Raw genomic sequence first — 26,532 nt, forward strand, 5'->3', positions numbered from 1 at the left:
CCTGGGCCACATTGGAAGAAGAAGAATTATCTTGGGCCACACATAAAATACAATAAAACTAACAATAGCTAATGAGCTAAAAAACAAAAAAAAAATTGCAAAAAATCTCATAATATTTTAAGAAAGTTTACAAATATGTATTGGGCAGACAGGCTGTAGGTTGGACAAGCTTGATTTAAGGTTTAAAGTTGGTCATTGAGTAAGTTATAGGGGTTTCTCTGTCACACTAAGGAATTTGGACTGTATCTGAAAGCAGTGTGGAGCCAATGAAGGATCTTAAGCAGAATGACAAGGCAGTGTGTGTGTGTGTCGGGTGTGGGGGTGTGGGGCGGGTGGTGTGTGTTGGAAGTATTCTGGCAGCTTTAGGTGGATAGATTTTGTGGTGCATTGGAGGCAAAAAGCCAGTTAAAAGGCAGTTCTAATAGTCCAGGCAAGATCTTTGCAAGTAGATTTAGTCATTGATTCATTTTTTATCTCAACTTTTTTTTTTAGATTCCATGAAATATAAGACAAAAGGTCATCACACCCTACTTTTCAATCACAATTTAAAGATATCATAGGCTGGGCACGGTGGCTCACGCCTGTAATCCCAGCACTTTGGGAGGCCAAGGTGGATGGATCACCTAAGCTCAGGAGTTCAAGACCAGCCTAGCCAACATGGTGAAACCCCATCTCTACTAAAAATACAAAAATTAGCCGTGCATAGTGGCAGGCACCTGTAATATCAGCTACTCGGGAGGCTGAGGTAGGAGAATTGCTGGAACCTGGGATGCAGAGGTTGCAGTGGGCCAAGATCACACCATTGCACTCCAGCCTTGGTGAAAACAGTGAGACTCCGTCTCAAAAAATAAATGAATAAAAATAAAGATATCATAAAGGCTCAGATGGGTAAAAACTTCATATAATGAAAGTTCCAATAAGAATGATTCTCTTAAACTAAGCCATTGCTGAAGTGAAGAGATGATTATATGGACAATCTAGAACTCATCACAAATACTCATACCTAATTTAAAAAACATTGTCTAAAAGGCAAGCTAAATTTCCCCAATTATGCAATAACTGGATATTCTACAGAAAAAAACAAAATGGGGAGGACATGAACCTCCTGTCTAATGCCATCTTTCCTTCCCTCCCTGGACCACGCATCGCCACCACCAGAAAAAGAGTCTGCATGTAATAACAGCCATATAACAGACTAGGGTATAAAGGTTCATGAAAGATAATACAGTACACCATTCACCTTGTAACACTGTAACACAATAGGAGGTAAGTTCTAGAAGATACAGAGCAAGACCGGAAATTGCAGCTGTTGGCCTAACTCTCCATATTCTAACCTAGGTCCTTCTTGCTAAACAACCACTCTGTTTTTAATTTATTGAGTTGTATGAGTTTATTATCTTAAAGTTATTAAGTAATATCTTAAAGTTATTATGCATAAGTAAAAATGGGGAAATTGAGCTAGCTTTTTAAAGAACACCTCTTGGCCAGGTGCAGTGGCTCACACCTGTAATCCCAGCACTTTGGGAGGCCAAGGCGGTGGATCATCTGAGGTCAGGAGTTTGAGATCAGCCTGACCAACATGGTGAAACCCCGTCTCTACCAAAAATACAAAAATAAGAAGGGTGTGTTGGCGCACGCCTGTAATCCCAGCTATCCCAGAGGCTGAGACAGAAGAATCGCTTGAACCTGGGAGGTGAAGGTTGCAGTGAGCCGAGATCGCGGCACTGCATTCCAGCCTGGGTGACAGTCTGAGACTCTGTCTCAAAAAAATTAAATAAATGAAAATGAAGAACATCTCTTGCTCTCTATAAGAGACAAAATTTAGGAATATAACGCCATATTTTTTATTCAGCAATAATTTATTAAGGACTTAATGAACGTTATCTTCTGTGTTAGGTAGGTAACCAATCTGTCCTTTGGATAGAACTGCGGTAGCCACACTGGGCTCTGAGATTGGGGTAAGGGTGGAGTATGCCTAAATTATATCTAGTTGTCTTCCAAATTTCAAAGGAGGTCAAAAATATTTTATTTATTTCAGAATTTGACACATTTACCCCAATAAAATATGATGAAGTCTCAAAAGGTAAAAGAAACGTTAAATAGAACTTTCAGAGGTGTAAGTGAATTATTTTGAAAACTATATTGTTTTTACTTCATCATTAAACATATTAAATTTCCAGAAAACCCATCAGCAATAATTAATTTCTGAGCTGTATAATTACCTAAATAAGTATAGTTCTCTGATCATTTTCATCAACGAATGCAGGCTTGCATAAAATTAGTATGAAAGCAGTGACTCTTTGGACTCAGAACCTGAGCTCTGATTACAAATCAGTTCCTTGGTCATGGTATAAATTAAGGTAAGTTACTTTGCTTCTAAAAGTCTACTTGTTCATCTATAAAATGAGGATAAGATGACCTATCTCCCTATGTTATTTTGGGGGTTATGTTAAAATAATATTAATAGTATATGAGAAATGCTTAATAGTTGGTAGTTGTTAGTATAATTATAATAGTAACATAAAGCCATCACATAAAGCACATGGCATTATCAAATGCCAGGGCTATAAAAGAAACTATGCATCCAGGCTGCCACTTTTTTCTTTCTTATTCATGGCTATACTAATTTTCACTGTATTCTCTTCTGGGGGGGTCTTGATGAAGTCTCATCATTCTTCTGAGCACCATAATCCAGACAATCACTAGGAATCAATCGGAGCTGACACAGTGAAACATGAATCATTTTTTTAATCTACTTGAACTTCCTCATTTTATAGTTGAGATGTAGACACTAAGATTCTGCGAGTTCACTAGGGTGATTCAGGGTCCAGAGTAGTACAGATACTAGAGTCCTGGTTTCTACTTCTGTGCCTTTCATTTCAACACACTCACTCATTTTCTTCTGAATTGTGAAATTCAAACATGAATTCACGTTGGGGGGGTCACATCACTTGATATAATCTGCCACTATAATATTTCTGCTGATCTTTGAATTAAACCACGACCCTTGAAATACACAGCTTACAGAACTGAAACAAGAATCTGTTCAGAAGACTATGCACTCTGTCAAGGCGACTATAATGGTATTCTATCATACAGTAATTTTAGTGATGTGATAATGGATATTATGCCAAGCTACTGCCACTCTGGATAAAGATATCTCATGATGACAGGACATTTTCAGATAATGACAAAATGTGATTTATCAATTTCTACATCAGTTTAGTCAATTGGTCTGGAAGGTGCAGAGGGAATATCTGTTCCCAGTGGCTGAAACGTAGTCCCGAAAACAAAACTTGTTTATTACTATCTTAAAATCGAACTGAAATTTAAAGGAGGAAAAAATTTTAGAGCAATGTTTGGCTTTTTTTTTTCAAAATTCCTCTTAGAATTTAATTAAAATAATCAATATCGACTCTTGAAATAAAATACTTAGAATGAACAACAGACACAGGCCTGTGATATGATTTTGTTACTTGAAACTTAATTGTGAGAAACAGACAGGATTCCACTGTAAATGTTCTCAATCTCTTACCCTGTTTCTCCTTCACGTTTGGAGGAGTTGTTAATGAACCCAATGGATGTTTTCCAGAGATGTACTTATGATTTTTTTTTTCTCTTTGAGTTGGGGTCTTGCCTGTAACCTAAGCTGGGGTGCAGTGGTGGTGCAATCACGGCTCACTGCAGCCTCAAACTCCTGGGCTCAAGGGATGGGCCTGCCTCAGCCTCTGGAGGAGCTGGAACTACAGGTGTATACCACCATGCCTGGCTATGTTATTTTACTTTTTGTAGAGATGGGGTCCCACTATGTTGCTCAGGCTGGTCTCCAACTACTGGCCTCAAGCAAGCCTCTCACCTTACCCTCCTGAGTCACTGGGATTACCATGCCCAGCTGTACTTATGATTTCATATTTCAACTTGAGAGAGAGAGAGAGGAAATAATATGCTCAAAAAAGCTAAAATATTTTTTCAGTAGGGTCAATTGATGATTTCCTTCTCAGCATTCCCCCCAAATTCTTTTTAGCAACTTTCCAAAGGAATCTGGGATATACATCATCCACTGTATTTAAATAAGATATTCCAAATATCTTTCATGAAAGTATTAGAGAAAGGGGTCAAGACCTAAAGAGGGGGGAAAGGGTCAATAGCAGATATTGGGTGGGGATGATCTACAGCCTGTGGTCAGTATCTGGGGGCTTTATTAAGATACTCTCCCAATTTCCAACTTAAAATGTGGTAAATTATAATTGACTTCGTAAGATCAATACTCACCCATGTGAGGCAACCTCAAAGAATTGAAAAAAAAAAACACCTAGATGAGCATGATTGATTAATATATTAGCCTGTCTGAAGAAAAATTGAATCAATCAGAAGTTTGGGAGGAGGTTAAGGGTTAAGAATAAAAGAAAAGAACAAGGGTAGTGAGAGAGGCAAGTATTGTCTAGAAATCTAGGAACTTACTAGATGAGAAGGAGTGTGAACATTGGAGTTCAAACATGGCTGCAATTAAAATTTTCTGAAGATGTTTTGACTCCAGGAAGAGATATATAATACCTGGAAGTTATTTTTGGCTTCCTTTATTTTTCTTATCTTCTCACTGTCATATTCTGCCTCAGGAATCCACACTATTTAATCCATCCTTTTTGCTCTACATACAAAATATATCTTCAGTCTCTACAATAGATCCCCATCCCCATTGCTGCTACCTGAGTCCAGCCACCATTATCTCTCGGTTACAAGTACTGCAAAATATCATTCTAACTAGTCTCTCTCCTTCCATTCTTGCCCCTCCCCTCAAACTCATTCTCACTGTATACAATACATCATCTCATGCCTTTGTTTAAAGGAGTCCAATGGCTTTTTGTTGAACTTTGAGTAAAATGCCGACTTCCTTCCATGCCCCCAGTCTACCTGACCCAGCCTTACCTAACCCTCCAAACTCCATTCTCAGCCTTCTTCTTGACACTTTCTCTTGTCCACACTAGCCTTCTTCTATTACAATAACTTGTCAAACTTTTTCCAACCCTGAGGTCCTTGCGTATGCTAGTCTTTTATCTGTAACACCACCCAAGAATTGTCATAAGGTTGCCCCCTTTTCACCTTTCATCTCTCAAGTAGGAACTCAATTGCCTCCTCATTAATACTTTCCTTACTTTAATGTCTATCCAAAGAAGCATCTCTCCAACCTATCCTCTATATCACATTACCATAATTTAATTTTTAATAGCACACCCCTATCTGAAGTAATCTTATTTGTCTACTTGTTAACTTTCATATTTCTCTACTACAATGCCTGTTGTATTTATTGCTATGTTTTCAAGTTCCTAGAACAGGGATTCTTGGTTATACTATCTATTATCAATATATGTTTGCAAATGAATAAACAAATGAATTTTATGAACATGGGTGTTTCCATTCATGTGACAATCATATGTTTCATGCAAATCAATGACTTTTGCATACCTTGATATAAGGTATATTTTAACTAGTCTGAGTCAGTTTCTTGGCCTCAAATCTCCCTGGACACTTAGAATGATTGTCTGGGCTTTCAAAAGGACAGAATGTGAAGTTCAGAGACCTAATCACAGTATTACCTAAAGAAGTCCCTTGCGACCCTGCCTTGCCAAATATAACACTGTTCCACCTCTACCAATTTTTAAAGATACCACCCTTTCAATCACTCAGAAACATTTTCAGGTCCTATCCTGGCAACAAAGTTACAGAAATAAACAAGGTATACTTTGTTTTCTCACAAAGCTTCTAATATGATAGTTGAAACAGACCTGTAAGTAACTACAATGCTAAGTGTAAAGTGGGCATATTTTCCACATTTTGTGGGAGCACAGAGAAATGAAGCCCTCAAATAAGATAACATTAGAAATGATCCTTGAATGATGAGAAAGATTTTATCCAACACAGAAATAGAGTCATTACAGAGAGAGAGAGAGAAAAGCATGAGCAAAGATTTGGCTGGAGACTGCATGGTGGCTTCAGGGAATCAGAGAACAGTGAATAGTTGGGTGTGACCAGAACACAATAGTAGTGGTTGGAGATGGAGCGGGAAATACAGATTGGGGCCAAATTGAAGACAACCTTGAATGCTTTGCTAGGGAATCCAGTTTTATTTTGTAAACTAGTGGTTGGCAATCTGTTTTCTATGAGATGTTCATAAATAAACGTTCATGAAAAAGGGATTTCATTATCACACACATTTAAGAAACGTTCCACATATTTTACCAGTCTCTTGGAGATATAAGCCCCCAAGAGCTTTGAAAAATCCTAGGATAAAAAATAGAGAACTGCTTAAAACATGTTTAATCCAACATAGACCACTCATTAACACTTCCATAGATACGTAAGTGTAAGTCAGATTACACTTAAAGTGAAGCCTTCTTTAAATGATTTGAAGTTGTTAAATCATTTAAATCAGTAAGTGATACAAATAGAACTGAGTGTTAAGATAAATTTGGCAGCAATATTCATAATGGATTGAAGAGATCTAGGAGGCTACAGGTTATTGCAAACAGTTTATGGGAATGATAACACACCAAAACTCAAGCACGGAGAGCAGAAATGTAAAAAGGGAAAATATTTGAAACACTCTGGATATAATTCTATATCAATTAGTGATCGATTAATTCATGAGGGCCCTAGGAATAGAAATGTAATGGATCTGGTGATGACTTCCTGATTTCTGACTTGGCACACTAAGTGAATTGTAAAACAGGTTTGAGTGCAATGAAGAGCAAGAAAGAAGAAGAATGATGAAAATAGACTGAAGGCTCTGAGTGAACTGCAAAGAGTGGTAGGGATCTTAAAGTCAATTGTTATACTTGCGTTTGATTTAGTTATTGGAAAAACGAGTCCATAGGGAACTCCCAATTATGTTGGGTTGTTTTGTAAACTCAAAAGAATCTCTTTCCTCAACGTAGTTACAGTCTTCAACCTATTTAACTGTTATCATTCCATTCAGTCCTTTGAAAATAATGTTTCTTCTACTAGAAATCAGACTGCTGTCATGCTGCAGGTATGTTGTTTTCACTTTTCCTTGGAACAACCAGAAGGTGCCCAGCTTTGATAGAAGAGTCAAGAGAGTTGTTGCATCTGTAAGTTTTATTCTAAATATTAGAATCAGCAGTATAAGAATAACGTGTTTGTAACAGATAAAATGTTATACAATCAAAACCATATAATGGTTTTGATTTTGGGTGGAGGCTGCCTACATTTTAAGACATGTAGACTCAAACTTATCTTTAAATGTCTATATTCAAATTTCATAAAATTCCTATCCCTATGTAAACATACTAAAATAGGAAATTTCCAGGATATTTCCCTTTCCCATCTGATCAGTCACATTGTTTTTCCTCTTCAAGCTCTCTTACTGTCAATTTAATGTCCATATTGCACTCTTCAGCAAACTGTCTACAGATAGAGGCAGATAGCCTGTCTACTTCTGTCTGTTGCATGAATTATTTTTTCATATGTCACTCAATTCTATCTTGCTCACTTATATCAGGGTGAAAAAAAAAGAACATTCAGCTCTTTTCCTTCCAGAGAACAGACACAAGGAAAGGGGTTTCAGTGACAAGAAAGACAGGTGCATAGATCACTCATGACGATGGTTAAGAAGACCCTGCTATATTTAGGATAGGTGGAAATTTATCTTACTAGGAATTTTAAATGGGAACTACTTTCCTATTTGTATTTATTTCCTTAATTCCTTCCTACTTTCCTTCCTTCCTTCCTTCATTCCTTCCTTCCAGTCAAAAAATTAAGCATGTTTTAAATTGCCAACCGGGCATAGTAATCTATTGTGGTAGGTATTATAGAAGACATCAAAAGAGCTTCGTAATAGAATACAATCATAGGAAAGGTACTCATTTTAATTACCAAATAAAAGCAAATTACTATAGCAATATTCTTCAATTTTTAACCTATCAAATTAATAAAGGATTTTACAAAGATAAAAACATCAAGAGTGCAGGCAGAAAGACATGTTCATACACTCTTCAAATGGGGGAATCATAAATTGGTAAAGCAAATAGTTTTAGAAGCAATTTGGCAATTAACTCTAAGCTCCATGGGCCAATAATCAGTCTCTCTTATTTTCCAGTATATCCCCATTTATTAACCTAGTGTTTTGTCTTGTGTTAACTGTTTAATAATGAATTGCTGAATGAGTATTGACTGAATGACTATGTAAATATTATGAACCTTAAAAAATTCACACCCTTTGACTCAATAATTGGTCTTTTTCTAAAAATATATTCTCACGAGAAGTGTAGTCAAAAGTTCTAGTACACCAAGGTTTACTTCACTATTGTTTATATTAACTTAAAGAAAGGTAACCTACATGCCCAACATCATGCGTTTTGGTAGAAAAAGAATATTTGGCAGTCATTAAAAAAGATGTCAACAAGCAGCCAACAAACATGAAAAAAGCTCATCATCACTGGTCATTAGAGAAGTGCAAATCAAAACCACAATGAGATACCATCTCATGCCAGATAGAATGGCGATCATTAAAAATTCAGGAAACAGGCCAGTGCGGTGGCTCACGCCTGTAATCCCAGCACTTTGGGAGGCCGAGGTGGGTGGATCACGAAGTCAGGAGATCGAGACCATCCTGGCTAACATGGTGAAGCCCCGTCTCTACTAAAAATACAAAAAAAAATTAGCCGGGCCTGGTGGCAGCGCCTGTAGTCCCAGCTACTCAGGAGGCTGAGGCAGGAGAAGGGTGTGAACCCAGGAGGTGGAGCTTGCAGTGAGCCGAGATCATGCCACTGAACTCCAGCCTGGGTGACAGGCAAGACTCAAAAAAAAAAAAAAAAAAAAAGTCAAGAAACAACAGATGCTGGAGAGGATGTGGAGAAATAGGAACACTTTTACACCGTTTTACACTGTTGGTAGGAATGAAAATTAGTACAACCATTTTGGAAGACAGCATGGCAATTCCTCAAGGATCTAGAACCAGAAATACCATTTGACCCAGCAATCCCATTACTGGGTATATACCCAAAGGATTATAGATCATTTTACTATAAAGATACATGCACACATATGTTTATTACAACACTATTCACAGTAGCAAAGACTTGGAACCAACCCAAATGCCCATCAATAATAGACTGGATAAAGAAAATGTGGCACGCATACACCAGGGAATACTATGCAGCCATAAAAAAGGATGAGTTCACATCCTTTGCAGGGACATGGATGAAGCTGGAAACCATCACTCTCAGCAAACTAACACAGGAACAGAAAACCAAACGCCACATGCTCTCACTCATAAGTGGGAGTTGAACAATGAGAACACATGGACACAGGGAGGGGAACATCGCACACTGAGGCCTGCTGGGGTTGAGGGGCTAGGGGAGGGATAGCATTAAGAGAAATACCTAATGTAGATGATGGGTTGATGGGTGCAGCAAACCACCATGGCACGCGTATACCTATGTAACAAACCTGCATGTTCTGCACATGTATCCCAGAAGTATAATTTTAAAAAATGATGTCAACAAGAAAAATATTTTTCTAACTTAGAAAAATGTTCACAGTATGATGTTAATTTTTAAAAAACATTGCAACGTGATGCTAATTTTTAAAAAGAAGTTATATTCTTAACTTCTCACTTAACAGACATATATAAATGAGACTCAAGTTTAGCTAGATATGTGAGCACGTGTCAATAAAAGTTTGTATCTTTCACTGAAGATACATACACAGAGACAGATAAAAGGACTAAAAAGTTGTTACTACATTAACAGTAGTTAACTCCAGGTGGAATTACAGGTGACTTTTAATTTTTAAAAATTATTTAATTCATACTATTTTTTACCATAAGCTTGTATTATATTTAAACTAAATAATACAAATTGTTTTTTAAGTAGCTAAAATATTCAGTTTTAAACTAAAAGGATTTATGATTAACTACTAGTTTTTATTTTATTAAAAAATAAAACTTGGGCCAGGCATGGTGGCTCATGCTTGAAATCTCAGCACTTTGGGAGACCGAGGAAGGTGGATCACTTGAGGTCAGGAGTTCTAAACCAGCTTGGCCAACATGGTAAAAACGTGTCTCTACTCCAAAAACAAAAAAAAAATACACACACAGACACACACACACACACACACACACACACACACACAAGCCTGCCATGGTGGCGTGTGCCTGTAGTTCCAGGTACTCACAAGGCTGAGGCAGGAGAAATGCTTGAACCTGGGAGGGCAGAGCTGAGATTGCACCACTGCACTCCAGCCTGGGTGACAGAGTGAGACTCTGTCTCAAAAAATAAAATAAAATAAAACAAAACTTGAAGTTGGAAACATAATTTTAAAAATTGTAATTAAGTATGATAACAGGTATTATAGAGATTGAGTAAAATAGATTAGAGAAATGAAAAATCAGTGTGTAAACATAATCAACTTTAGAGCTAGTATATAAACTGAGCTTTGGACAATGAATGTCATGGATAACTAACTATAATAACCATAACTGTAACAGTCAATGTTGACTGCTAACTGAATAGTGCAGCCCGTCAGAATAAAATGCAAATGTGTTCAATCATAGATTTTTTATGCAATGGTGGTAACTACTGTACTCCAAGCACTTATATTTAATGATGAAAATGATGAAGAAAAAGGTCATGTCATCTACAACAGAGTATACAGAAACTAATTATAAAATGTATTTCGTGACATTATTTCAACCTTACAGAGAACAACTGACTCCTAAGTTAAACTATGATACTGTGTAAGATCAAAATTTTTGTCCGATTTCCTCCCAAACTATAGTACTCTACCTTTCATCACTGAAATAGTATGACCCACTAGAATATGGAATCTAATTTCTAACCAATGATTCCAATATTTCAATAGCACCACAGAATTGAATAAGAATCTGAGTTAAACTAAAAACAAAACAAATAAACAAAGGAAACAAAACAGTAAATCTGTGTAAACTTAAAATAATATGCTTGTTATTAAGTTGAGCTACTGTGGGAATAGAAGGTGTCATTCTTGATCTTAAGACACCTGCATAATCAGTAACAATAATAAATTCAAACTGATTGAGTGCCTTTATATGCAAGGCCCTGTATTAATATACATTCAGAAATCAAGAACACTTTATTAACTTACTGTTACGTGCTAAGCACTAGGGAAACAGGTAAATAAGACAGGTCATGCTCTAAGGAAATTCAGGTTAATGGCACAGAAACATATTGAAAAGTATCAATACTTATCCATACTATGGTAAAAAGTGATAAATTGTGCAGGTTATCCTGCAAGACATACAGGCATTGAACACATAGTTCCTCTTCTCTACAGCCATAAATGCAGATAAGTCTTGGCCCCAAATCATAATTTAATAATGATGCTACATGAATTGTCATAAAGAGGCCACAAGATTGAACAGCTATGCTACTGTGAGTTAGGCTCCATTCTGGGAATACGAGGAATCTCACACTCTCTAATCAGGGAGACTGAGAAGGAAACTAACCGTGATGTAAGGCAATACTCTAATTTTGCAGGATCCCATGTTAAATAGCAACTTTGAGAGCTCAAATGAAAGGATTAAAGAGGAAGATGTGCTTAATCCAGACTTTTTAAAAAATGGATAGGCTTTGTTGGGCAGAAAGGGACATTCCATCAGGTGGGAAATGGAAAGCCGATAACCTAGCACAGAGGTCAGCAAACTTGTTTCTTTAATGGGTTGGATAATAAATATTTTTCTGACTTTCTAGCCTTACAGTTTCTATCAGAACTATTCAACTCTGCCATTGCAGCACAAAAACAGCTACAGACAATATGTAAAGAAATAAGCATGGCTGTGTTCTAATAAAATTTATTTATAGATAGCATAATTGGAATTACTCATGATTTTCATGTCTGAAATATTATTCTTTTGATTTTCTTCAATATTAAAAATAATTCTTAGCTCTGGAGCTACACAAAACGAAGTATCAGGCTGGATTTGGCCTGTAGCTGTAGTTTGGTGACTCCTGGACTAGTTGGAAGGCAAGCTAACCACACAGATATAATGGTATACAAAACAATATTGAATATCTCAACAAATGGTTCCATTCTATCAGATTCAACCTTTCCATTTGATAATGTTTTGTAATGTCCTCCTTTTTTCATCTGAAATAAAATTCATAGATGATACAACTGACTACACATATTTTTTAAAATGTAGTGCCTTTACCAAAGTAAAAGAAGAAATTTTAAAAAAGTAGTTTATATTAAAATAGTGTGTTGAAAACATAGTGCAGGTTATCCTGCAAGACATATAGGCATTGAACACATAGTTCCTGTTCTCCACAGCCATAATGCAGATAAGTCTTGGCACAAAAACATAATTTAATAATGATGCTACAAAAATGAAAATATGGCAGTCTGTGAGTCCTACTATGCCAGACAATGTAATGATGTAGTGAAATGCCTGCATATATTTATAAAGAATAAATTTGGATTTAAATGGAATAAAAAGACCAGATACCATATTTTACAAAGGGTACAGGAAAATAAAACAGCAGATATATAATAAATTCTAGGTTAAAAATTAGTGTTAGAAAAAGTAATAGCAGACCATTTGTATTTGATAAAACGTCAGAGGAAATAACTTTAGTAGCTGAAATACAGATAATTTAACAAGGAAAATTGCAGATGGTAGGAGTAAGTTAAAAATGTGTCATTCTTGCAGATAAACTGGGTCTTACTGATATGTTTAATGTCAAAATAGGGCATGCCAGTAAGAGAGTCATCTAGCTAGTTATCTGTCTATCTATCTATTTATCTACCTACCTACCTACCTATTCCTGTTTGGAATTCCTTCTCATGAGAAGGCATATATTTGATTTCTAGCACTCTAAAATTCTATCCTTTGATAGGTAATGAGGAATGATAGATATAAACTCTGAAACCTAAGGGCTTATGGGGAAGTGGAGTTTTGATACAAGTTGAGTTTGAGATTTGACACAATATCAGAGTAATATTGAAAAAACAGAAAACTCTAAAACAGAGTTTTATTATCTGACTTGATGACGTCAAGTAATTTGCACAAATAGATTTCTTATTATGCTTTAAAGTGCTTTAAAGATTAATGTATGGTATGGCAATCAAATAAAATATTTTAAAAACAACTTTATTAATGAAATTTGGTGAGATCCCTGTATTTTATGTTTCTATCAAGTTAAAATATTTGATTCTAGATCTTTTGACCAACATCACTCCTTTTCTGTTCACTAGGGACTAAGGTTAATGATAATGTTTTGTATATTTTAAAGTAGTTAAAATAATAGATTTCACACGTTTTTTTACATGACCACAAAGAAATAATAGATGTTGGAGATGACTGACATGTTAACTACTCTGATTTAATCATTTCACAATGTATACATGCATTGAAACATCACATAGGGCCCCATAAATATATAAATTATTATTTGTCAATTAAAAATAAAATAAAACTTGAACTAAAAAATTAAAATATTTGGTTCCAAATATATTCAAAGGAGTCTCAAATCTCTTTACTTGCATATTTGCAGATGAAATCTATACACATAGATTGATGCAAGAGAGGTGTGTCAATACTAAAATCAGCATTATGTTTTAAGGATGTGGTCTTCCAAAATGGGGAACTGACAAAATTGCTAACAGAACAAAGTATAATGGTCCCTTGATTTTCGCGGAGTTATAGTCCCAGAAAATGTAATAATCATTGAATCCTTGCAAAAATACTTGTTTGTAAAATTGAGTTTGATTTTAGGCTTAGATAATAATAAACTTTTTTCGTTAATATTCATGACTGTCTAGTGGAACGCTAAAAATTGTGCAGTACATGGGGCAATTATTTGTGGGGCAAGACCACTCTGCACAGAGTGTCTACCATCCCTGACCCTCTTCCCCTAAATCTCAGTATCACTTCCAATCTTTAACAACACTTAAGTACCTCTCTGCTCTTCTAAAGTGCTTTCTCACCAGTCAGAATGGCTATTGAAAAGCCAAAAAATAACAGATGTTGGCGAGCTTGTTGAGAAAAAGGAATGTTTATACACTTTAGTGAGAGTGCAAATTAGTTCAGCCACTTTGGAAAACAGATTGGAAATTTCTCAAAGAACTTAAAAAAGAACTACCATTCAACCCAACAAACCCATTACTGAGTATATACCCGAAGGAATATAAATTATTCTACTATAAACACACATGCACGTGTATGTTCTTTGCAGCACTTTTCACAATAGCAAAGACATGGAATCAACCTAGGTGTCCACCAACGGTAGAATGGATAAAGAAAATGTGTACATTGATAACATGGAACACTATGCAGCCATAAAACAGAATGAAATTATGTCCTTTGCAGCAACATAGATGCAGCTGGAGGTCATTCTCCTAAGCAAATTAACACAGGAACAGAAAATGAAATGTCGCACGTCGTCACTTATAAATGGGAGCTAAATATTGAGTACTCATGAACACAAAGGGGAACAATAGACACCAGGACTTACTTGAGGGTGGATGGTGAGAAGAAGGTGAGGATTGAAAAACCACCTATTGAATATTATATTACTGTGTCCGGAATTGGTGTGTTCTTGGTCTCACTGACTTCAAGAATGAAGCTGCAGGCCGAGGCGGGTGGATCACGAAGTCAGGAGATCCAGACCATCCTGGCTAACACGGTGAAACCCTGTCTCTACTAAAACTACAAAAAATTAGCCGGGCGCAGTGGAGGGCGCCTGTAGTCCCAGCTACTCAGGGCCCTGAGGCAGGAGAATGGCGTGAACCCAGGAAGCGGACCTTGCAGTGAGCCGAGATCGCGCCACTGCAGTCCGGCCTGGGTGAAAGAGCGAGACGCAGTCTCAAAAAAAAAAAAAAAAAGAAAGAAAGAAAGAAGCCGCGGACCCTCGCGGTGAGTGTTACAGTTCTTAAAGGCGGCGTGTCTGGAGTTTGTTCCTTCTGATGTTCAGATGTGTTTGGAGTTTCTTCCTTCTGGTGGGGTTCGTGGTCTCCCTGACTCAGGAGTGAAGCTGCGGACCTTCGCGGTGAGTGTTACAGCTCTTAAGGCGGCGCGTCTGGAGTTGTTCGTTCCTCCCGGTGGATTCGTGGTCTCACTGGCTTCAGGAGTGAAGTTGCAGACTTCTGCGGTGAGTGTTACAGCTCACAAAGGCAGTGTGGACCCAAAGAGTGAGCAGCAGCAAGATTTATTGCAAAGAGCGAAAGAACAAAGCCCCCACAGTGCAGAAGTAGACCCCAGCGGGTTGCCACTGCTGGCTCGCAGAGCAGCCTGCTTTTATTCTCTTATCTGGCCCCACCCACATCCTGCTGATTGGTTCATTTTACAGAGAGCCGAGTGGTCTGTTTTGACAGGGGGCTGATTGGTGCGTTTACAATCCCTGAGCTAGACACAAAGGTTCTCCAGGTCCCCACTAGATTAGCTAGATACAGAGTGTGAACACAAAGGTTCTCCAAGTCCCCACCAGAGTAGCTAGATACAGAGTGTCGATTGGTGCATTCACAATCCCTGAGCTAGACACAGGGGGCTGACTGGTGTTTACAAAGTTTGAGCTAGATACATAGTGCCCATTGGTGTATTTACAATCCCTTAGCTAGACATAAAGGTTCTCCAAGTCCCCACCAGAGTCAGGAGCCCAGCTGGCTTCACCCAGTGGATCCCGCACGGGGGCCACAGGTGGAGCTGCCTGCCAGTCCCGCGCCGTGCGCCCGCACTCCTCAGCCCTTGTGCGGTCAATGGGACTGGGTGCCGTGGAGCAGGGGGCGGCGCTGGTAGGGGAGGCTCCGGTGGCACAGGAGCTCACGGAGTGGGGGAGGCTCAGGCATGGTCCCGAGCCCTGCCCCGCGGGGAGGCAGCTAAGGCCCGTGAGAAATCGAGCCCAGCGCCGGTGGGCCGGCACTGCTGGGGGACCCAGTACACCCTCCGCAGTCGCTGGCCCGGGTGCTAAGCCCGTCATTGCCCGGGGCCGGCAGGGCCGGCCGGCCACTCCGAGTGCTGGGCCTGCAGAGCCCACGCTCACCCGGAACTCACGCTGGCCCACAAGCATGGCGCGCAGCCCCAGTTCCCGCCCGCGCCTCTCCCTCCACACCTCTCTGCAAGCTGAGGGAGCCGGCTCCGGCCTTGGCCAGCCCAGAAAGCGGCTCCCACAGTGCAGCGGCGGGCTGAAGGGCTCCTCAAGTGCCGCCAAAGTGGGTGCCCAGGCAGAGGAGGCACCGAGAGCGAGCGAGGGCTGTGAGGACTGCCAGCACGCTGTCACCTCTCAATACTACCAGGTTAATGAAGTAATTTGTACACCAAACCCCAGGAACATACAATTTACTCATGTAACAAACCTGCACATGCACCCCCCGAGCCTAAAATCAAAGTTGGAAGAAAAACATTAAAAAATAATTTCTAGGGGCTCTCCTCTCTCCGTCTGTCCTTGGGAATCACTGGTCTAAATTCTGAGTTAAGAAATAGGTTTATGTAACTTTTTGTATAATGTCCAACAGTTAATTATCAATAAATTGCATGCCTCATAATTATCTGACAATAATGACTCTACATATGAGCACAGAAGGGCTAGGAGAGGGAGGGCAACTTATAACAATAAAAGGAAAACTTAATTCCGAGTTTAAGGACATGGACCAATTCTGCCACAAACTGAAATGACCCTGAGCAATTATCTTAACTTTTCTAGGGTACAGTTTCTCTTTTGGAAAATGTACTAGGTGACTACTAAGATTCCATACAGTTCTGATATAATTACAAAACATCTAGATGCCTTTAGGAAACCAAAAGAGTGGAACAAAGTAGAGAATGAATGAGAATAAAACCAGGTGAGGCTACACTTGTAAGAGATCAAATAATATCAGAAAAAGAGGATGGACAATGAAGAAGGTGGTATCAAACAGAGATTTGATTCTTGGCATGATGGATACATAGGGAGATAGAACGTTTGTATGAGATTCACACTCAGCAATGTGAGATGATGCTCTTGTACTAAAGACAGTGTCTCTCTGCACTTTTATTTTGTATTTATATTAAATTTACAATAGGTGGTTCCCAAATACCACAAATGTTGCAAACTTGAATTCAATTTACAAGTTACACAGCAAGTATCTTATTCTGGTGTTAAGTGCTGTGGGAATCAACTCCAGCTGCTTCAGATCTACATAGTTCTTAACCATAATGAAGGAGGGAAGCGATCTTCAGAGACCCAACTCACGCAGGGTTCCTGAGACCAGAAAATAAAGTAGGCTAAGGGAATCCAGGATTCTGCAGGGGAATGCCAGTACTCCCAACCATGTAGAACATCCCAATGCATTAAGGAATTTCTGTTAAATTAGAGATTTACAGAGGTCTCCTTAGGGTATTTTACCTCCCAGCATACTTCAAAAGGTCTTATTTTTGCAAGACGCGGTGGAGAGAATAAGGAAGTCATACACACCTGCATGTGAAATGCATGCTACCCTTATCAGTGGTGTGATCATAAGCATTACTCTTAGGTTCCATTTACATCTTCAAAATGGAGATAACAACATCACTCTGTTAGTGTTATTGGGAAAATTGAAGGAAATGACCAATGTCATTTCCTAGCACAGTGTCTCACACATTGTGAGCATGGTGAGTATGCAATAAATATTGTCATTTTTGTTCTTTTCTTTCCCATTCTGTGTGCTTGGCCTCTCCTTGCCCTATCCCAGAGAGAATGCTCTGCTTATGTCAGCATCCAGCAATAAGAGTGCTAGGAGTGTTGACCAAATGGCTTCACATCCGCCACAGGAATACTTACAGTTTTAATTCCTTCTGTGTTATCACTTGCTCTCTTCTGTTTCCCTTACCTGGGGGACAGCTGCTATTTCCCAGAGACAAGAAAGTCTTATTCTTCCTTGGTAAGGGGCTGCCTTTCTAAGAGGAGTAAGTCGAAGCAGGTGCTGAGTTAAAACAAGCTGTCAGATCATTCTGGCTGAGCATAAACTGAGCCTAAGATTTCATCCTAGGGCAACCCTACTTCTTGGACTAAAAAGTCCTCCGCACTCAAATGCTGCAAACTGCTGGTTCTGGAGTTGCTGCAAAGGAACTATGAGGGGAGATTTACAGAGCTTGGCTAAATATTTTGAACACAGTTGTTCTTGCAGAATTTTGCTGAGGAAATCTTTCAGCATTTCCTTACCTCTAAATACAAGCTTATGGGAATGCTACTTCATCAACACAATTCTATTTTACATGATTTTTTTTTCTAGCATGCACAGTTGTAAACTGCTGAGAACCTTGAAGGACATAATGTCACCTCAGTATCAGCATCATGTGGTACTATGCCAAAAGTTTCTGGACAGTTGCCTAGCCTAGCCTTTATCATTATAAGGAAGACATCAAAAAATTCAGTGGAAAATCCATAAATTCTAATGAAAGAGCACAATATGAATGATGAATTTGCTGGACAGTAAGTTCTTCAGGATAAAAAACATACTTTACATATCATTAACAATAATAAATACGATTTACTGAGTAATTGTGTTCTAAGTGCCATACTGGGGTTTTTATATACCGTATTTTCAATTCTTATAACATTTCCCTGCAACATGAATGTATTATCCCAAGTTTTGCAGAGGAGAAAAATGAGGCTTAGAGAGGTTAAGCAAATAACGTCACACAGAGCTAGTAAATTCAAATTTGAGATTGTCTGGCTTTTAAGCATAAAACATTTCCAAAGTGCTTCCCAATAATTAATAAGTATCAGTTGACACAGTCACATACTATTAGTACTGGATGAGATTTGGGTGTTCATCTAGAAAACCAGCTGTCTTACAAACAGAGAAACTGAGGCTCAAAGGGTTAACTGATGATGAAGCATAACACATAGAGAGTGGCAGAGCAGGCACTCAAACTTCATGAAGTCCTCATCAAGGCCCACCCGGCTCTCTCTGACCAGGCCCCACCCTCCTCTCCAGGCATCTCTTTTAATGAACCTGCTCTCACAGGGCTCAATGTTCCAGGCAAATAGAACTGTGTGCACAGACACCAAGGTGTTACATGCTTTTCTGTATTTTTCATTTCTGCTCAAAAATTTATCTCTTTTTATCTGCTTAACAAACACGTACAACATTTTTAATTCAATTTAATGCCATCAAAGTATCACTACCTCTATGAAGCCCTCACTGATCCATTTCTCTTCTCTTCCCAATCAAAAAATGTATTAAGAAATAGATTAGTAATAGCCAATGTTTACTCATTCATTTATTCCTTAAATATTAATTGAGCCTCTACCATATGAAAGCACTATGCTAACATTTTGTTAATCATTCATCACCACAACTCTCTGAGGTAGTTGTTATTTATATCCTCATTTTATAAAACAGAAAATCTTGGCTGGGCACAGTGGCTCACACTTGTAATCCCAACATTTTGGGAGGCTGAGGCAGGCAGATCACAGTGGGTCAGGAGTTTGAGACCAGACTGGCCAATATGGTGAAACCCCATCTCTAATAAAAATACAAAAAAAAAAGAAAGTAGCCAGGCGTGGTGGCGCGTGCCTGTAGTCCCAACTACTCAGGAGACCGAGGCAGGAGAATTGCTTGAACGTGGACGGCAGAGGTTGAAGTGAAATGAGGTGGCACCACGGTATTCCAGGACCAGTGCGAGACTGCATCTCAAAACACACAAACAAACAAACAAAACAAAAAAACCCATACAATCTTAAAAGTTTAAAGAGATGCAGTATTTTTTTCCAAGTATTTCAATTTTTTTACTTCTCTGTGGTTCCTCTGTATTCTGAATATGCATTCATTGTGGTATCTGCAGCAATCTCTGAAATTTTGCTTCGCTTCTAAGTTGTGACTTACGATGATATAATTATTTGTATATCATGGTATACATGGTATATCATTTGCTAAATTTTGTAGGCCATTATAGGCTGTAAGCTCCACAGTAGTAGGAGAGATATCTACTTTCTTTACAATTTTATTTTTTATTTTTTATTATTATTATTAGTAGTAGTATTTTCAAGATGGAGTCTTGCTCTGTCACCAGGCTGAAGTGCAATGGTGCAATCTCGGCTCACTGTAACCTCCACCTCCTGGGTTCAAGCGATTCTCCTGCCTCAGCCTCCCCAGTAGCTGGGACTACAGGTGCCCGCCACCACGCCCGGCCAATTTTTTTGTATTTTTAGTAGAGACAGGGCTTCACCATGTTGGCCAAGATGGTCTCGATCTCTTGACCTCCTGATCCACCCACCTCGGCTCCCAAAGTGCTGGGATTACAGGTGTGAGTCACTGCACCCGGCCAATTTTTTTCTTTTTTCTTTTTTTTTTTTGAGACCAAGTCTCACTCTGTAGCTCAGACTGGAGTGCAGTGTCACCACCTTGACTCACTGCAACCTCCACCTCCTGAGTTCAAGCAATTCTCGTGCCTCAGCCTCCTGAGTAGCTGGGACTATGGTGTGCACCACCACGCCGGGCTAATTTTTGTATTTTTAGTAGGGACAGGGTTTCACTATGTTGACCAGACTTGTCTTGAACTTCTGGCCTCTAGTGATCCACCTGCCTCTGCCTCCCAAGTGCTGGGATTACAGGCGTGAGTCACCACACCCAGCCTGTTCACTATAATATTATACACACAAGGCCTGACAGAATAGTACATAGTAGGCATTCAGTACATGATAGTCAAAGAAAGAGAGAGGGAGGAAGAAAGGAAGGAAGGGAGGGAGGGAGGGAGGGGAGAGAGAGAGAGAAAGGATGGAAGGAAGGAGGGAAGGAAGGAAGGAAAAAGGAAAAGAAAGGAAAGAGAAAGAAAAAGAAAGAAAGAAAGAAAGAAAGAAAGAAAGAAAGAAAGAAAGAAAGAAAAAAAGAAAGAAAGGGGATACGAAAGGAAAAGAAAGGAAGAAAGAAAGACAAATGCACAAAACTCTGGTCTCTGAGTCTCCACTGTTCTGTGCTGCTTCCCTAGATTAGTCTGCATTAGGAAGAAATGCCACATAAACAATGATGGACATGTTTCTTCCCAAGGCTGACACTAACATCCTAGATGTACATTTTGGAACGCACTTTTGGGCACTATAATTTTCTATTTCCTTACCTATGATTATGGTTATATTAATTCTACAGATCCAAATGGAATGAAAACTTATTTGAGAGGGACAGAAGCTGATTTTCAGACCTGCTGAGGAACAACATAATGACAGAGTCCTGTTAGTACACATTACCCCAAATAACAGGAGTTTGGAAAAGAGCCTTAGGAGGAACTCAAGTCATTACTATGGCCCTCTGTTATAGCAGCTGGAAATCACACTGCTGATTTCCACGTAATACTGCAAATATCTCCGAGGGCAAGATCCAAGCTCCCAGATGCTTAACAACCCTCAGGCACGTTCTGTACCACATGTGAGTCCCTGAACTATTTTAAAACATGCACTATTCTTCTTTATGCTTTATCAAGGATTCTAATGTTTAGTATCATTAGCCTCCAGCTTTAGGTTTTACAATATTTCACAGGATATTCCCAGTTAATTTAAGGGGTAAAAAGTAGTATCATGAAATTCTCAAAACAGCCTTAGTTTTAGTGGACACATGAATACATATAGGTACACACATGCTCTTATTTTTGTGATAATATACGTAAGTGTATAGTACTTACACATCTCTATATAATTTAGATATTAGATGTATGCTATGGATGCATATATAAATGGAAACAGATCTATAAATATAAATATATCAGTAGTTTTGAGGACCTACTAGAAGTAAAGGAAATAAAATTTACATGAAAAAATACTTTATATGGATAGAATGCAGCATTCTTTGGAAGAACAAGCTGATATACTCTAGGACAGAAAAATTGAAATAATATAGAACTCTAATTTTTATATGTGTGCATATATATACTTACATATACATAAAATATGTTAATATAAATAAGTAGGTATAGTGAGACATTTGAATACATAAAGTCTGTGTGTATGTATGTGTAGAGACAATTGAAATTATTTAACATAATGTATTTGAAAGTTTTCAAGCATTGGTGAAGATGGATTAATCAATTTAGCATAGCACTTTTATAGGACTGAAATGGTAAAGGGTGGAAGGGTCTGGTAAGTGAAGTGTGTTAAAACATTGAAAATCCTAAAAGATATGGTTTCATAGCTCCAGTATTTGTGGATCACTATTAATCCCAGCCAATAATACAGTACATGTGAATGGGAGGGAAAATGTATAGAAATGCTTATGCAAAAGAATAAGGAGAGATGGTGGCTACCTCAATTTGTTGCCTTCTTATATGTCACTGGATCTCTAATTATCAGTATACGGTCTATTTCAATTCTTGAAAGCATTACATGGCTGTAAGTTTCAGACAAGTAGGAGGCATTGTTAAAAACTAAGGAAATAAAAGTTTCCCTCAGTTGATGAAAAAATATGAATATTTTTAGAGTTTGCTTATTATAACCTAGTATTAGAGATTTGGGTTTGGGAAATTACCATTTATGAAATAAAAAGTATGTTACATCTTGGATTAAAATAATTGCAACAATAAAGCAAGTTTGCTTCCTCTGCTCTGTGCAACAACCATAAGCTAGATGCTATTAAGTAGGCTTGCTTCCTAGCCTATGTGAGCCTTGAGAATTTAATGTAATCAATACAGAGATATAAGCTAAAGACATTTAAATGAATGTATTTGTTAAAGAGTATACACAGTGTTCACAACTGTTAAGACTTTTTATTCAGTTTGGAATTCATGTTAACTTTAAATAATAACTGCATTTCTAAATGTCAACCTCTATTTTAAGCCAAACCAGTTTAATAATAAAATGATAATATATTTTTTATTTAAATCAGGAGGCTGAGATGCTCTATCTCTCTAAGCAAAGCTTATAATTCCATGCAAATCAATCAAAAGCCATATATATGGCTATGCATATGTAACTATATTATTAAGACCAGTGATAAATGACATTCTTGGAAGTAGTTTTTAAAAACTATTATTAAAATTAAAATATTCTCTGCACCTGTCACCATAACATTTTATTCATGATCAATATCTACTTCTCCACTATGCTAAAAATCATATTAAAATTGAGATTGAATTTTTCTGCAAATACAGCTTTTCTTCTTTTCAATACATATTAAAGAACAGTCATTGTTCTGTATGACAGTGACTACAGGTGTATTTTATTTATATTTTACAGCATTTGCAGGAAGTTATTTTCTCTCCTTTAAATGAAGAGAGAAAAAAATGAGCCAATTTTATTTCTGATAAAATGATAGTAGTCTGGGGGCTAGAATAACCTAGGAATCAAATTAAAGGTATCTGCACATCTGCTTTAGAAATGCGTTACAGAAGAAAGAGAGCTATAGATGTTGATATAAACTTATTGCTTCTCCACGAATAAATTAAGTGCTTAATTCTTTTATTCTGAGTTTAACTATCCTCTATTTTGCTCATAATTATTCCTTTTCTTTGTAAAATTAATTTAGTGTAAATAATTGTTCTTCTCCATAACTGAAAAGGCATACAGTATTATAAGAGTAAAATTAGAATAGCATACTTCAAATCACTGTTTTCTATAGCTAAAGAAACAAATGTTCTTTTGCCTTTAAAGAGATGGAAAGTTTAGTTAAAATTTATTTTTTCTCTGCTCTTTAAAAAAATAATAATAAATAGGCAGGATAGAACAAAAGTTAAAAATGATTAGAAGTAAAAGGGCTGCTAAAAGACTATGATAAAAAATAATATAACCTGAGGACTAGAGAAGTTGAACTTGATGAAAAGTCAGTGAAATAAACTGAGCACGGCATCCCTAGACTTTCACAGGCCACCAGAGGTATGAGCCCACAAACATGTGTGAAAATGACAGGTTTTTCTTGGCCTAATATTTTACATACAGGCATACCCATGGTACTCTGCAAAGTTTCCAAGCCATTCTAACCTTAAACAACTTGCTCTCACTTTCTTCAGACACTCAAGGGAAAGTCATAAGGAAAAGGCTCACCTGTGCTGGGCTGAACCAACCATGTGGGCAGGTACAATGCTCCCCACAAGTCCCTTTGCCCTTGGTGCTCGTCTTGTGGGGGCTTTTCCGCACACTGTCCCACAAGGTCCTGTGGAAGCTGGACCCCCCGGTCCTGTTTGAAGCTGGGCCCCCTGGTCCTGAGGAGGGCATGGTCTGAGAACTGTACCCGAGCCCCTGACAGTTCCTCTGCCAGCCACAAGCGCAGTGGGCATCCCTGATCAGGGTGGGCGCACTCCTGCCGGCATCCATCCCATCGGACCCCCGGCTGCAGCTGTGTTGCTTGGTGAGGTATGCATTCATACTGCACTGATGCCTACTCTTTCCTTTGGTCAGCTCTGCACAGAAATGTCTCCTCCCTCACACCCCTTTCTTCCAGCCAGTTGTAAAAGTCTTTTTTCCACCGTGGATCCCTCAGTATCTTTGACAGCTGCTATAAGCAGCGCATCGTGGGAGCAGTGGGAGCAGCGAGAGCAGCTCCGCACAGCATTATCTGCGGGCTGGTAGCTCTTTGTCAATAGATGACTCAACTCACAGAGCAACTTGACAGTATCCCTGCTCTAGGCAGAAGCAATCAATGCTCCACACAGCTGGGCTACAAGACTGTACACTGTGTTACAAACCCTTTTTGGATGGAGCCCTACAGTAAAGAATAACCCTTTGCTGTTTGGCATTCCGGCTTTTCCCTTTCCTTGCCGATCCCCACACAAAATACAAACCTTAGGAAAGAGAACTTATTATGAGATTCTTATGAGATTAGTAGGACCCTTCTTTCCAGAAAGGATGCATCTAGGCTTAAAACTTTATAGCATAAGCAATAAAAAATGATGGGAAAGTTAACCTGTAAAGGAATTTTCAACATTTATAAGAATCACTTATCTAGAGAGAGATTTGCCAAGACACAGACCCAGTCATGAAGTAACTATATAAGATCATCAATATTAACTCTGAAGAACATAAATTCATTTGGAAAAATCATTGAGGTCACACCATTATACTAGAGTCTCTTAAAATTTGGAAGTTTGTTTTAAATCACGATTATGCATTTTAATCCAAACATATATTCTTTATGCTATACACGATTATTAATTCTTTCTTATTCAAAGCAAGGCAGTTTTCAAGGTTTAAAACTGATGGGTTGGGCTTATTTTAAAACAGTATTTTTCCTTACCCCAAATTATTCTGAGGGTTTCCTTTCAAATACTTTACCACAACAAATACATTCACCACAAAGAGAGTCTGCGTTTTAAAGTGAAAGATGCATCCAACTCTGCCATACAGTATTTTGGTTTCCAAAGACAGAATTTTCAAATTCTTTCACTGAAAAATGAGCTAATTTTTTCTAACTTAAAGCAATTGCCTTCCAAAGAGGATTTTTGTGTTAAATTTTAGCATGCTTGCTGAATCCATACATAGTATTTTCAGTGAAGTGAAAGGCTAATTGCCATAACATTAATAATTTTTATTCTGTTTGAAACTTTCCACATCCATTTCCAAAATGTCTATCCTTATCACACATTACTGAGGAAATAATTTTAGTTTAAGTGTGCAGCCAGTTACCATCCATGCAGTACCTAACAAAGATTATATAATCCTATGAAATAATTACTTTATCTGTAGACCATCAGATGCCATCAAATCTACCTTCTCAGTGGATTGACCAGGTGCTGGGGCAGTATAGGCCTGATTTTTGCCTGAGCTGGCAAGGTGCTTATTGCAAGGGCTGAGATCATAGCAAGTTCTACATTTGAACACTAAGACTCCCTGGATAAATCACTGTTAGACTTAAAAATCTTGAAAGTAAGGAGTAGGATCTTCTTTTTCCATGTATCTCCATATAAGGGTACTTTTCCAAATTCTGCACAAGGGGCTGATATTAGCATTGTGCCCATCACAGAAGGTATTCAAAACACGTTTGTTCAATAATAATGGCCAGATATGTAAGTTTAGAGGGCAGGTTCTGGTCTATATTAATGGCCATTTTTCTCTAAGCACCTTTCACACCGTCCACCACAAAACAGGCAGTAAATACATACATATGTTTGATGGATGAATGGATGGTTGGGTGGAAGTATAAATGTAAGGGAAAAATAGAGAAATGAAGGAGTTGATACACATTTTTAAAATAATAATATTTAATTCAGCAATGTTCTAGAAACATAAACTATTCCTTTAAAGTTAAATTTAGTTCTGGTGTTGAGGTATTCTTGTTAAGGAAATTTGTCAAAAATATATGAAACTTGAACTGTTGGGCAGAAATAACAAAGGCATTAATAGTTTTTGCCTTCTTAAAGAAGATCAAGAAGTTAAAATCAATACCTGAAGACAGTGATGAAAAGGGAGAAAATTATTTCTCTCTCTCTCTCTTTCCCTCCCTCCCCCATTTTTATTTTAGATCAATAGATTATACCTGAAAGAACTGTTGGGTCGAAGAAAACCCTAGAGAACTTTAGGCTTTTCTGGTATAACCATGATGCATGGCTGTGCAGTAGGATTTGATGCAATATGCCAATGCCATCACTCTCAAATGAGAATGTCG

The 26,532-nt window shown here is 38.1% G+C and overlaps 1 protein-coding gene across 17 annotated transcripts in view; it reads right to left on the reverse strand.

Annotated features, from left to right (window-relative positions):
• The window catches only part of DLG2 (discs large MAGUK scaffold protein 2), a 2,166,992-nt gene that overhangs the window by 836,466 nt on the left and 1,303,994 nt on the right, over positions 1–26,532 (reverse strand). For 2 of the 17 annotated variants that reach the window (XM_034934118.4, XM_034934117.4), the window contains exon 1: positions 23,976–24,504. The exons of the other annotated variants lie outside the window; for them this stretch is intronic. In XM_034934118.4, coding sequence (XP_034790009.1) covers positions 23,976–24,296 — 321 coding nt within the window. In that variant the 5' untranslated portion in view covers positions 24,297–24,504. Of the gene's footprint in view, positions 1–23,975; positions 24,505–26,532 lie in introns of those variants that run through there. 17 annotated transcript variants of the gene reach the window in all.

The sequence above is a fragment of the Pan paniscus genome, chromosome 9 (genome assembly GCF_029289425.2).
Source record: "Pan paniscus chromosome 9, NHGRI_mPanPan1-v2.0_pri, whole genome shotgun sequence".
Classification (NCBI taxonomy): domain Eukaryota; kingdom Metazoa; phylum Chordata; class Mammalia; order Primates; family Hominidae; genus Pan; species Pan paniscus.